General features: G+C 39.0%; 1 protein-coding gene across 1 annotated transcript in view; it reads left to right on the plus strand.

Annotated features, from left to right (window-relative positions):
* Positions 1–13,130, plus strand: part of LOC136864337 (uncharacterized protein KIAA2013 homolog) — a 299,319-nt gene that overhangs the window by 111,362 nt on the left and 174,827 nt on the right. The window contains exon 4 of the mRNA XM_068226239.1: positions 615–1,083. Within this exon, the coding sequence (XP_068082340.1) occupies positions 615–1,083 (469 nt within the window). The remainder of the gene's footprint in view (positions 1–614; positions 1,084–13,130) is intronic.

Here is a 13,130-nt window from a genome sequence, read left to right on the forward strand (position 1 = left end):
CCATTCAGTGACCATTTCTCCTTTAAAAATATATTTCAAAGTGAACATGATTTGTTAGTGTCATTTATTTGGTTTTCTGATAACATTATGTGATCATAACTCATTAACTTTCAGTATATAATTTAGTAGTTAAGTGAAGATATATAGTCTTCATAATATTGTATTATTGAATTTAATATTTATCATAGTTAAGAAAGCTTTTATTCTGCTTAAAGAAGTACCTTTATCTTGCCTTAAAATGTTTTTACATGCCCTAATTGTTTTCGTATTTTAATTGTTGTAGATTGAGTAAGATTACTCTTCTTTGTTTGAAGTGACATTTAAAAGAGATGTTTTTAAGAAAAGATTCATTTACATTAAAAAATAATTGATTAGTAGATTTTGATGGCATTTCTTTAAGTCATTTGGGTCATTATGTTTAGTATATTCCTCAGTCTGTTCTTTTATTGCCTTTTTTTCGTATGAAGTAATTGTCTATCCACTTCTTTTCTCATGTATTTATTTTCAAGATTTAATAATGCTAACTATTAAATTGTTGATGGTAAAATATTTTCCTCTATTATTTAACCAGTATCAAGTTTGTTCTAAATCACAGTAATTGTCTCTGATTTCAGATATCGCAGAAAGGTGTTTGCAGGAGAGGTTAAATTCATTTTATTTTGATGCATCAGAATTCAATGCAAATGTTCAACACATTCCATTAAAAAGTGATGAGAAGCCTTACTTGCCATATGTTGGAAATGGAATATTTGGATTGAGCTTAAGTTTCAACACTCCTTTATATATTAAAGTTGGAAGGACCTTAGGATTGCCAGTGCCTTGGCATCCCATTGTTCAGGTGAATGGTGATAAAACAACCATCCGTGAAGCAATTGTGGTGCACTATCTTACTGGAACAGCTTATCGTTTTCAGTGCTTCAGTTCAGGTTTATTTATTTCATATCAGTATTATGCTCACCGGACAATGCCTAGTATCCTGGTACAAGATGTCAAAATCACTAATCCAACTAGTGAAAATTTAGAATTGGAATTGGAGCAGCTGCCCTCAACAAAGTGGCCCACTGCTGTTTCTCATATTGTAACGTAAGAAATTATTAGTTTTAATTTTTTAATATTTCATTTGTTTAATTTTACCATGTTAAATTGAATTACTATAAATTGTTTCTCAAACTTTTCTTAAAAACCTGAAGAGGAGGAATGCTACAACAGTTCTGCATCCTCTTTGTAATTTCTTCTCATCTTATGTTTCAACTTGATTCTTAGCATGTTTTGGGGATGTGCAGTGTATTAATTATATTACTTCATCAGCTTGTAAGCTGGCTGTCAAATTTGTCTTATAAGCTAATAATGTAGAATTTTACCCCTTCAAGATAACCCATTATTAATGGAATAATATCATATTCAGTGACCCTAGATGTTTTCCTCTATCCCAAGCCAAAATGATGGTACTGTATTTACTGGCAATGAATATTTTTTCATTTTTTTTAGTCTAAAAGAATGGGGAGGGTGTTAAATGTGCATATCATAAAAAACAAAACACAAATCGATGAATTTCTGTTACTTTATTTATTCTTTGGGTATTTGCTGACACAACAAAGCACTCATCCTCAAACTAAGTTTCTTTGCATTAAGCACACAGCGTAGCCTCTGCTTCCTTTAGATTGCATTCTATCAGGTCCTTTGTTCTTAGATATTTCATGTGATTTCATTGCAGCATTTCATGAGACACACTTCCACAGGCGCCCTTTCAGACTCTTTCAATATGTTGCTTAGCATGTCAATAATTTTCCTTTTTAGAAGTCATTCAAGAAAGCACCGTCATCGTCAGCAATTAATACATTTGTACACCATGATACCTCATGATTGAAATCCTGTTGCTTGTTTCACTGAACAGTTTGCAAGCAGCACTAACATGCTTGTTCAGACGCTACTAAGACGTGTGGCAACTCTCCCAGCCACCGCAGGCAATGCATTGTTGACACATTGGGCGGAGCAAATTAAGTTTGGGAACTCCAGTTTAAAAAAAAAAAAAAAGAGAGAGAGAGAATGTTCTTGAAGCAGGGACGTTTTCAGACTGTTAAAAACATTGAGGCTGTAGTGTCAATACTCACATATTCAACTTCTGCCTGACCAGTGGAGAAAGATATACTAATACTTATACTAATAAGGTCTATCCTGAAAAACACTACCTTGCAATTATTCTAAACTGCTTGTCATATTCATACCTTGGTCTACCCTTACCGTTCTAACCGCCTACACTTCTCTCAAAAACCAACTGGACAAGTCCTGAGTGTCTTAAGATGTGTCCTATCATTCTCTCTCTTCTTCGCAACAAATTTAGCCAAATCGATCTCTTACCTATTCGATTCAGTATCTCTTCATTCTTGATTCAATCTATCCATCTCACCTTCAGCATTCTTCTGTAACACCAAATTTCAAAAGCTTCTATTTTTCTTTCTGAGCTAGTTATCGTACATGTTTCACTTCCAAACAATGCCACGCTCCAGATGAAAGTCTTTAGAAACATCTTTCTAATTCCTACATCAATGTTTGAAGTGAGCAAATTTCTTTTCTTAAGAAAGCTCTTCCTTGCCTGTGTTAGTCTGCATTTTATGTCGTCCTTACTTCTGCCATCGTTGGCTATTTTACTACCCAAGTAACAATATTCATCTATTCATCCAGTATGGATAGTGAGGGCATATTTGCAATACTACAATTTTGCTCTACATTTTAGTGCATGGAATATGGGAGTCACAGAGCGACAGATCCAAGAAGCTATTCAGAGAGTGGAACAGTAGACATTAGAACATGGCTTCCAATTCTCAATGGACAAGACCTCTTTTGTCCATTTTGGCCAGAAGTGCATTCTCCTGAACTTTATCTAGGGGATGTTGTTTTACCAATAGTAAACATATGCTGATCCATTTTATTAGTAAATAATCGCGGCAGCCATACCTGCATCAATTAAAGGTCATGTGCGCTAAGAAACTCCTATTTTTAGGTTTCCTAGCTGTACAGATTAGGGGGCTATTTGCACAGTGCTTCTGCTTTGTTATTGGACACACATTTTATCTAGATTGGGCTACAGTAGTGCAGCATATGGATCAGCATGAAAATCATTTCTCGGTAAACTAAATAATGTCCACCACAGCAGATTTAGCATGGTAGCTGGACCTTTCCAAACTAGTCCGCTAGCTTGCTTGCCAAGTCTAGTGTACCAGCATTACACCCAAGATGCAAACAAATGCTGTTGTCATATGCAAAAACCTATGGCAGATGCCACTTCATCCAAGCTATCCTTGTGTGCTTCATAACTATGAGGGCCGTTTCAAAACTTCTGCACAGAACACATGTGCGCCCATAACAGTGGAACGATTCCAACGCATGGAGCGACAGTTGTGAGCCAGACTTTCAGCTATCACTACGTGTTTTCAGTGTTAGGATAATTTGTGTTCTGAGTGAAAAATTCTGATTTGAATTGGAGGGTGAACATGACTTAGGTCAAATCTCATGTAGTGACCAGTGGTCTTACATCAGAATCGAATGTTTGCTGGAAAAAACACCTACCAAAATTTTCACAATTTTCTAGCTGAAGCTTGTGGGGATAGTGTACCGGATAGAAGTACAGTGTCTTTGTGGGCTCCCATTTCTGTAAAGGCTGGACAAGTACTGAATACAACTCGAGTGGGTAGCTGGTAACTGCAACAGACTACACTTCCACTGTCATTATTAATAGCATTTTGCAAGATGATTGATGCTAAACATGCAAAGAAATTGCAAATGAAGCAAACGTGTCTGTCTTTTCAGTGTTGAGAATCATAACCAAGAAACTACAAAAAAGAAAAGAGACTGCAAAATGGGTTCCTCATCATCTGAGTGAAGAGCAAAAGGCAAATTGCAAGAGAATAACACAACGATTGTTCCAACACTACAAGACAGAGGAGGATCAGTTTTTAAACAGTATTGTTGCCCAAAATTAAACATGGATTCAAGATTTTGAGCCAGAATTGAAATCTGTCGTCTTGATGGAAAGATCCTGACTCTCATTGGTCAAAAACATGCCTTCACCAACAGTCCAAAGTCAAGCTAATGATGATTATGGCTTATGACAAGAAAGGAGTGATGGCAACATATACAGTGCCCCAGAGAACCACTGTAACAGGACGATACTACACGGAATTTCAGCAAAATGTTTTGCTGCCAAAGATTCACCAAAGGAGGTCCAACAGTTTAGCAGCTGGAGTGCTCATTCTACATGATGTGAAGGTGCAAAAACAAAATGATAATCTGGAACAAGACAGATTGAGATGGTTTGGACATATCAAGTATGTGAAAGAAGAAGTACTGCCGACACAAGCACTGGAAAGACAGATGACTGGGAAAAGAGGAAGACTCAATATTACAATGGATGAACTAATTGAAGAACAGCACATGACGATGGAACCTGGACTGGAACACAGTGTTTGATGAGTAACTGTGAAGAGAGGGGACAAAGTGGAGAGGAACCATAATTATTTACCTCCACCCGGTGTTACCTGGAAAAGGGGAAATTATGATGATGAATTGTTGCTTTTCTGAAAGTTAAACTTTGACTGAAATGGTTCCATGTGTGTCTGACTTTTTATGATGAAATAATTTCTTCCTCACTGATGTTTGCTATTCCGCTTTCATGCTTCCATAATACATAACCTAAGTGTCTGCCCATATTCTTTTTGAAATATAGAGCCCTGATCCTTTTCCAGCACCCAAACAAATTTTAAGTCTATTCAAATATATGAGGACTGATTCAGAAGTCATGGCAATGTTTTTTTGTGGTGTGGTTTTGAATGCGCGTGCCGTGCACTGTTGTTCTAGAACAGAGGTGCTCACTCTGAGCATTTCGTCCCGCGGGTGCCCAGCACTGTAAGTGGGCGGGGAGGCAGGCAATGAGCGTTTGCTATTCGACCACAATGATGATGTGGTTTTCACAAGCGTGAAGGTTGGACGAAGTTCTCCCAAACACTCTCGATCACTGCGGATACCCGAGTTTGAAATGGAGGCAGAAAATAATGAAAGAATGAGGGTAGAAATTATTTATATTTATTTATATATTTACTTATATTTATTTATAGTTACTTATATTCATTATAGTTTATGTATTTTGACAGGATACAAGAAAGAGGCCTACGACCTCAAATATTTTTATAATGTACATAATGAATTACAGTTTTCATATTTCAATTTTAAGAGGTGCTTTAGAAGTACATCTAATATAATGCAGAGTTAAGGTAGATAAGCCGTGGCTTGTGCTTGCTTGGGTTTAAATTATCTGATCCACTTCCCCTCTCTACCACCTCTACCTTACCTTCCCCAATCAATACCCCTCATGCCCCTCCACTTCCCCCCTCCGTTACCGCAAGTACCAGCCCTAGACGCACACGGAGTAGTACACGACGTGCTCCCTAACTGTACACATTCGACCAGTCAACAGTACTATGTAAGTAAACACTTATTCCACACGTTCATTAGACATTCCATTGACAAAATTCCTATACTTCATTTCCTTCTCTGTTCTCGCAGAATACTGCATGTCCAACAACAAAACTACAAAGAGGGAGCATCTGCACCTACTCAATATCTTTTAACGAGATTAGTACCAAGGAAACTAATGACACACCACAATATTTTGATGTAAATCATCCATCATTCTTAACTATATGAACTTACAAGATAAACAATATACATCATTGAACATTCTAGAATGCTTGGTACAAACATGCCTGTGAACGTACATAATGCTTTACCAAAGTTAATATAACTTCAAAGCGTACCGCAAGAATACTATGAACATTTTATCGTATTTTAATGTATTATATGTTGTTAGTTTTTATCACATCCATATCCTAGAATGTTCTAGAATGCTTAGTACAAACATACGAATGAACGTATGCAATGATTCACCAATATGAACTAAACTTCACGAATGCTATAAACAGTTTAAGTGTAGAAATTGTATTTCACCAAATTATGTATTACTCACGAACAGTACACCAGAATTTTATGTAACATATACATGTCATAGAATATCGACGCTTGTTTTTTAAACCAGAAGACACATCATATCATTGTATATTTTATATATTGTATATTTTAATATTATCACTCATATCATGCGACATTCTTCATTAGATTTAGTAATGTTAGCTTTAGATCTCATGACCAGCTGAGGATGACCTCTGTGAAGGTCAAAACCGGTACTGCATAGTAACAAGACCTAATAAAGTATTGATTAGGTGGACGGTACCCATTCTTTGTGATTATGAGCATGCCTGATAAGTTTTAAGCACTAATTTTAGATACTGTGAACGAGGAAATTCAAACAACACAACAACACTGTGTAAAATCAAGCAGTAAATTTGTTTAATGATGTAAATATATTACTTTTTGCTGATTGATAACAGGAATTTTACTTTTTAAGAAATAGAAATACTGTTATTCCCATCCAAGGAATTGTAAATCACAAGTTTGTACGCTTAAATTATGTACCTTTGTAAATTGTAAAACGAAGATTATAATGTTTTAGTTTTCCTTGAATGTATGAATACAAGAAAATAAAACTTGATGCTTTACATCGAGCGCAGTATAAATCAAACAGGAATATCTTGAAAATGTCATTTTTCTTGCGATTATAGCGCTTATTCTAAATTCCTGTGCCCCATTCAGCATTTCGCTGACTAGTGGACAAAGAGCTTTGTAATGACAATCAGACAGCACCGTTCTCTTCCTGCAAAGTGCGTTCGCTCTCTCGCTTCACTGTGTGTATGCTTGCTACGTAAACTGCCCGCATTTACGTCACGCCATTTCGGCCGCACTGGGCTAGCCTCAACGGGCGCCCAGCTGAGCATCTCAGTTCTAAAAAAATCGCGCATGCTTGCCAGATCAGCATGTGAGTGAGCGGACACGTATCTGCTGCAGCTGGGTATATAAGAAGGCCCTCGCTGAGAAAGAATCAGAATGCCATAAGCTGGTGAACCCTGTGACCTGAGCACGCAACGGTCAATACAGTCACCGTGCGATATAGGGCTTACTTAGGTCACCACCATGACTTCATCATTTCTTTCAAGACTTCATATAACGTGTGTGCAAGGTTAGGAACTAATTCATTCTCCTCACACAAGTCATATAGTGTTCATGTGGGCTTATAATTTTTGCAGATATCTTCAAGTCTCGCTGTACATATTGTAAATAAGATGTGTTGTTACAGACTTGTATTTTCTTGCAGCTATCTTTCAAGTGGAGTATATTGTGGATAGTTTTGTTCAGAAAAACTTATTTATCCCTGCAGTCTTCAAGTTTTCATATTGGTAAATATTGGAAGTTGTATTAAATGTATTTCCTTAAATTTACATGCCGGTCATTCTGAGTCATCAGCATTACTTTTGTAACCCAAGTGTGGATAGACCTGCTTACATAAGTACATACATAGATACATCATCATTATAGACCGTTATGCCTTTCAGCATTCAGTCTGCAAGCCTCTGTGAATTTACTAAACGTTGCTATAATCCTCTATTTGCAACTAGTGCTGTGGCCTCATTTAGTTCTATACCTCTTATCTTTAAATCGTTAGAATCTGAGTCTAACAATCGTAGTCTTGTCTCCCTCTACTTCTCTTACCCTCCATAACAGTGTCCATTATTCTCCTAGGTAACTTATCATCCTCCATCCTCCATTTGCCTCACATTACCCCACCACCAAAGCCGGTTTATGTGTACAGCTTCATCCATAGAGTTCATTCTTAATTTTGCCTTTATCTCCTCATACCGAGTACCCTCCTGCCATTGTTCCCACCTGTTTGTACCAGCAATCATTCTCGCTACTTTCATGTCTGTTACTTCTAACTTATGAATAAGATATCCTGAGTCCACCCAGCTTTCGCTCCCGCAGAATAAAGTTGGTCTGAAAACAGACCGATGTAAAGATAGTCTTGTCGAGGAGCTGACTTCCTTCTTACAGAATACTGTTGATCGCAACTCCGAGCTCACTGCATTAGCTTGATTCTATCTCACGTACTGTATTACCATCCTGGGAGAATACACATCCTAAACACTTGAAATTATCAATCTGTTCCAGTTTTGTATCACCTACCTGACATTCAATTCTGTTGAATTTCTTACCTACTGACATCAGTTTAGTCTTCGAAAGGCTGATTTTCATACCATACTCATTGCACCTATTTTCAAGTTCCAAGATATTAGACTGCAGGATTTCGGCACAATCTGCCATTAACACCAAGTCGTCAGCATAGGCCAGACTGCTTACCACGTTTCCACCTAACTGAATCCCTCCCTGCCATTTTATACCTTTCAGCAGATGATCCACATAAACCACAAACAACAAACGTGAAAGATTACAGCCTTGCTAGGGGCTTTACGTCGCACCGACACAGATAGGTCTTATGGCGACGATGGAATAGGAAAGGCCTAGGAGTTGGAAGGAAGTGGCCGTGGCCTTAAATAAGGTACAGCCCCAGCATTTGCCTGGTGTGAAAATGGGAAACAACAGAAAACCATCTTCAGGGCTGCCGATAGTGGGATTCGAACCTACTGTCTCCCAGCTTGCATCCTTGAAGTGTGTGTACGAGTGGTTCGCCCGTTTTCGAGGAGGCCGGGAAAGTGTTTCTGACAACCCCTGTAGCAGAAGACCAGCGACCGCCATCAGTGACGAAAACATTGAGAAGGTGAGGACATTAATCAGTAACGATCTTTGATTAACTGTGCGCATGATAGTGGATGAACTGCAGATTAACCGTGAATCCATGCGACAAATCATTATCCAGAAGTTAGGGAAGAGGAAAACGTGTTCTCGTCTTGTGCCACATCACTTGACTGACTATCAGAAGCAGGCACTTTTAGAGGCTTCACAGGATTTTGCCGAAACAGCGGATGCGACACCAAATTTCTTGAACTGTATTGTCACTGAGGATGAAACCTGGTGTCTCGGGTACAACCCTGAAACGAAACGACAAAGCATGGAATGGCGTTCTCCAGGATCCCCTCATTGGAAAAAGGTCAGAGCCGAAAAGTCGCGCATCAAAACGATGCTCATCACCTTTTTTGATAGTCAAGGCATTATCCACAAGGAATTTCTACCGGAGGGAACGACGTTGAATGATGCACGGTACATTGAAATTTTGATCCGTTTCATGAAACGGCATGATACAGGGTACGACTCCAGTATGCACAACAAGGTTCATGGTTTTTTGTCCATGAGAACGCTCACCCACACACAGCCAATATCGTCAAACAGTTCATGGCAAAAAAAGGGGGTGGTGCAGCTTGAACATCCCCCATACTCGCCAGATTTCAATTCTCCAACTTCTTCCTATTCCCATGACTCAAACTCGCTTTGAAAGGAGAGAGGTTTTACAATATTCCTGACATCCAACGAAACGTGACGAGGCTTTTGAACACCATCCCAAAGGAAGCCTTGTTGCAAAGTTTCCAGGACATGTATCACCGATCTCAGCAGTGTATAGTTATGGGAGGGGACTATTTCGAAGGACAGTAAAGTCACTGTCGTCCATTGTTCATCTATGTTGATAGTACAGGACAATTCACCAAACTTTATTGTCACAGGTTGTATATTATCTATACCTGCTGCTTTACCATCCTTGAATCATTTCACTGGTAACCTAACTTCATGCCTTGTTGGGGGATCTAGCTTCATTCTTGAGTCTTCACGATCTTAAGCTTTCATTTACTTCTTCTTGCATTTCCTGCACATTTCTATCATCTTTGTTTAAAATTTCTGAAAAATACTCTTGCCATCTTCCCAATTGTTCTTCTTGTGATAACAACAAATTTCCTTGCTTATCCCTCACTGGTTTACCCTTCCTATCCTCTTGACAGCTTCCTTGTAATATTATAGAGTTGTTTCATCTCAGCTTCCTCTGCAATTTGTGCCTGCTGGTCAATCCATCTTTTATGGCTTCTCACACTTGTTTTAAACATTTTGTTGATTTGCGAATATTTCCTTAGGGCTTCTGACTTCTGCCTTGTTCTGCTTTGATTTACTATAGCTTTTGCCTCTTTTTGTTTTTCAATTAAGTCCCATGTTTCCTCAGACATCCAGTCTTTCTGTTGATAGCTCCTATAACTAATTACTTTTTCACACGTTTGTATATAAGTGTTCTTAACATTTTCCCAAGGTCTTTCCACACTCAACTCTTCTTCTTCTTCTTCTTCTTCTTCTTCTTCTTCTTCTTCTTCTTCTTCTTCTTCTTCTTCTTCTTCTTCTTCTTCTTCTTCTTCTTCTTCTTCTTCTTCTTCTTCTTCTTCTTCTTCTTCTTCTTCTTCTTCTTCTTCTTCTTCTTCTTCTTCTTCTTCTGCAAGAAGATTTGAAAGGACTTCAAACCGATTTTTAAACTTTGGACTAAATTATTTCTTCCTCATTTCATTGTTTAACCGTTGTATATTGGATCTTTCTAGATGCAAACTTCTTCGATGCAGCCTTTATTTTCAATTTAAACTGAGCTACTACTAGATGATGATCACTACCAACATCAGCTCCTCTTATTTTCCTCACATCTGTCAATGATCTTATAAATTTCTTAGTAATAGCTACATGGTCACTCTGATTTTCAATTTTGTGATCTGGTGATACCCATGTAAGCTTATGACACCTTTTGTGAGGGAAGATTGTCCCTCCAATCACCATTTCCTGGCTGGTACAGAAATTTACAAATCTCTCTCCATTATCTTGCATTTCATCTGATCCGTGTTTCCCCGTCACATGCTCTAGTCCCTCATTATTTTATCCAATCTTCTCATTCATATCACCCATAATATTAGCAATGTCTTTTTTATTTGTATTTTTTCATAGTTTCATTCAACTGATGATAAAATTGATCCTCCATGTTGGCATCAGATTCTTCTGTTGATGCATAACAAACTACTATTGTTACATTTCTAATTTTACCTTGAAATCTTGCTGTCATCATTCTGTCTGAGATGGGATTCCATCCAGTTAAACTGTTTTGTTTGTCCTACTTAGCAACATACCCACTCCATTTCTCTGTTCAGCATCCTCCCCAGACTGTCCAGAATAAATAAATGTGTTCCCATTTTGAGTCATAATCTCTCCAAAATTGCACCACCTCACTTCACTTAAGCCAAGAATTTCCAAGCCATAATTTTCATCTCTCTCTCAACCTGCCTTGGTTTACCTTCCTCTGTCAAAGTTCTAACATTCCAACAACCAATTCTCATTTTCCGTTTCGGGCCAAAGTTCGTCATCGAGGTATCCATCCAGTTTTGTTTCACTTCAGTTTCTTTAATAATGGGATTTAGTATGTGCAAGTTGTTAGCCCACAGGACCCGAGCTTGGTGGTGGGGCTGCCACCTGAGCCCCCAAGCCTGCCATTTTCTGTAGGGGTTGTCTCCCTTAGCCTTTGAAGATCCCTCTTCATAACAAGACAGTGGTTTCCCCCTATTCCTTTAACCCCACGGGAAGAGGGTTGCCTCGTCTGCCAGATTTGCTGTTCCAAAGGTCTCCTTCTCCGCCGCATCTGCCATTGAGGATTTCACCAGAACTCTGTTAGCCGTCACTTTTCAGGTTTCCTGAAGGGCCTTCACAGCTACCGTAGCAGTCCTGGGAGACACACAGTCCATACTGTACTTCACCGCTACAGGCAATCCCGTACTTCATGCCGTTGCCCACCTCCCACGATGTGGATGAGGGGCCGGACTTATGTGAGGCCATGTTATGATTAAAACCACTAAACTAGCAACCAAAACAAAGCAAAGAAAGAATCTACAATCTGATATGAGAGGGAATTTCGTATCTTCCTCCCACATCTTGCAGTAACCACTCGTGGAACAGTTTTGTTAGAGACAGTCACAGAATGGCTCTTTTCCATACTACCATTCAGTAATGGGAGTTGCTTCTAGTGGATAGATGTTCTGTACAGGCCGGTCCAACTCGCCAACAGTAGTCTTCACCTTGACCACCCTGACGACATAGTCCTTCCAGGGATATACAGCGACCACTCTTCTTAAAGGCCAGTCCATTCTGCATACACAGTCACTTCCAAGGATCACTATTTCACCCACCTTTAACTCTCGATGCATGTTCACCTTACCTTTCCTTGGTTTAAGTTGCTCTAGGTATTCTGCCCTGAATTTCTTATGTAATTCTGTCCTCAGATGCTGCATTTATCTGAATTTCCTTCAATGGCTTATCTGATCAATGTGATCAGTATCGGGCACTCCCACCCTAGGAATATCCTGAAGAATGCTGGGAGTCAACACTAGTAAACCATCACTGTCTTCAGATAAGTCAGTGGCTGGGAATTAACAACTGCTTTAGTGACACCAGTACCGTCAATAGCTCCTCATAATCCAAAGAGGAACGACCTAGCAGTCGTCGCAACAACTTCTTTGACATCTGAACAGTATGCTCCAAAAAGCCTCCCCACCATGTAGTAGTGGGAAGATTGAATTTCCAAACAATTCTCAGACAACTAGCCTCTACACTCACTTTGGTCCAGTTATTATTACGGAATGCATTTTCAACTCCCACAAAATTTCTTCCATTATCACTGTAAATAACACTCAGTCTCCCTCTCTGAGCAATGAATCTTCGTGATGCTTGAAGGAACGCTGGAGTAGACAAAGTCCTGACGAGCTCAAAGTGTGCAGCTCTGAAAACAGCACATGTGAGTATCACTATCCATGCCCTTTTCACCCCCTCTGAGATGTAATGGGCCAGCCAGATCCACCTCTACATTCTCAAAAACAGAAGCATCTCGAATTCTATCCTCTGGCAAAAGTGCACCATCTGGAGTAATCCTTGGTACCTTCTAGACTTGACACAGCCAGAAATCACCTTTCTTATGGTTCTTCTACCATTGATGCTCTAAAACTGCTCTCGCAAAGTAGAGAACAGAACTTGTACTCCAGCATGAGACAATTCCGCACGTTTCTCCATGATCATGTTAACTAGCTCATGGTTAGCAGGTATCAGAATAGGAGTTAAGGAATAATTCTTCATCCTTTCTCCTTACTAACCTCATCTTGACTCGAAATAACCCACCTTCATCTTCATACACGTTCAGAATTTTGAGGGACGACTGCTTCTTTCTTCCAAGT

Source organism: Anabrus simplex, chromosome 2 (assembly GCF_040414725.1).
Source record: "Anabrus simplex isolate iqAnaSimp1 chromosome 2, ASM4041472v1, whole genome shotgun sequence".
Lineage (NCBI taxonomy): Eukaryota > Metazoa > Arthropoda > Insecta > Orthoptera > Tettigoniidae > Anabrus > Anabrus simplex.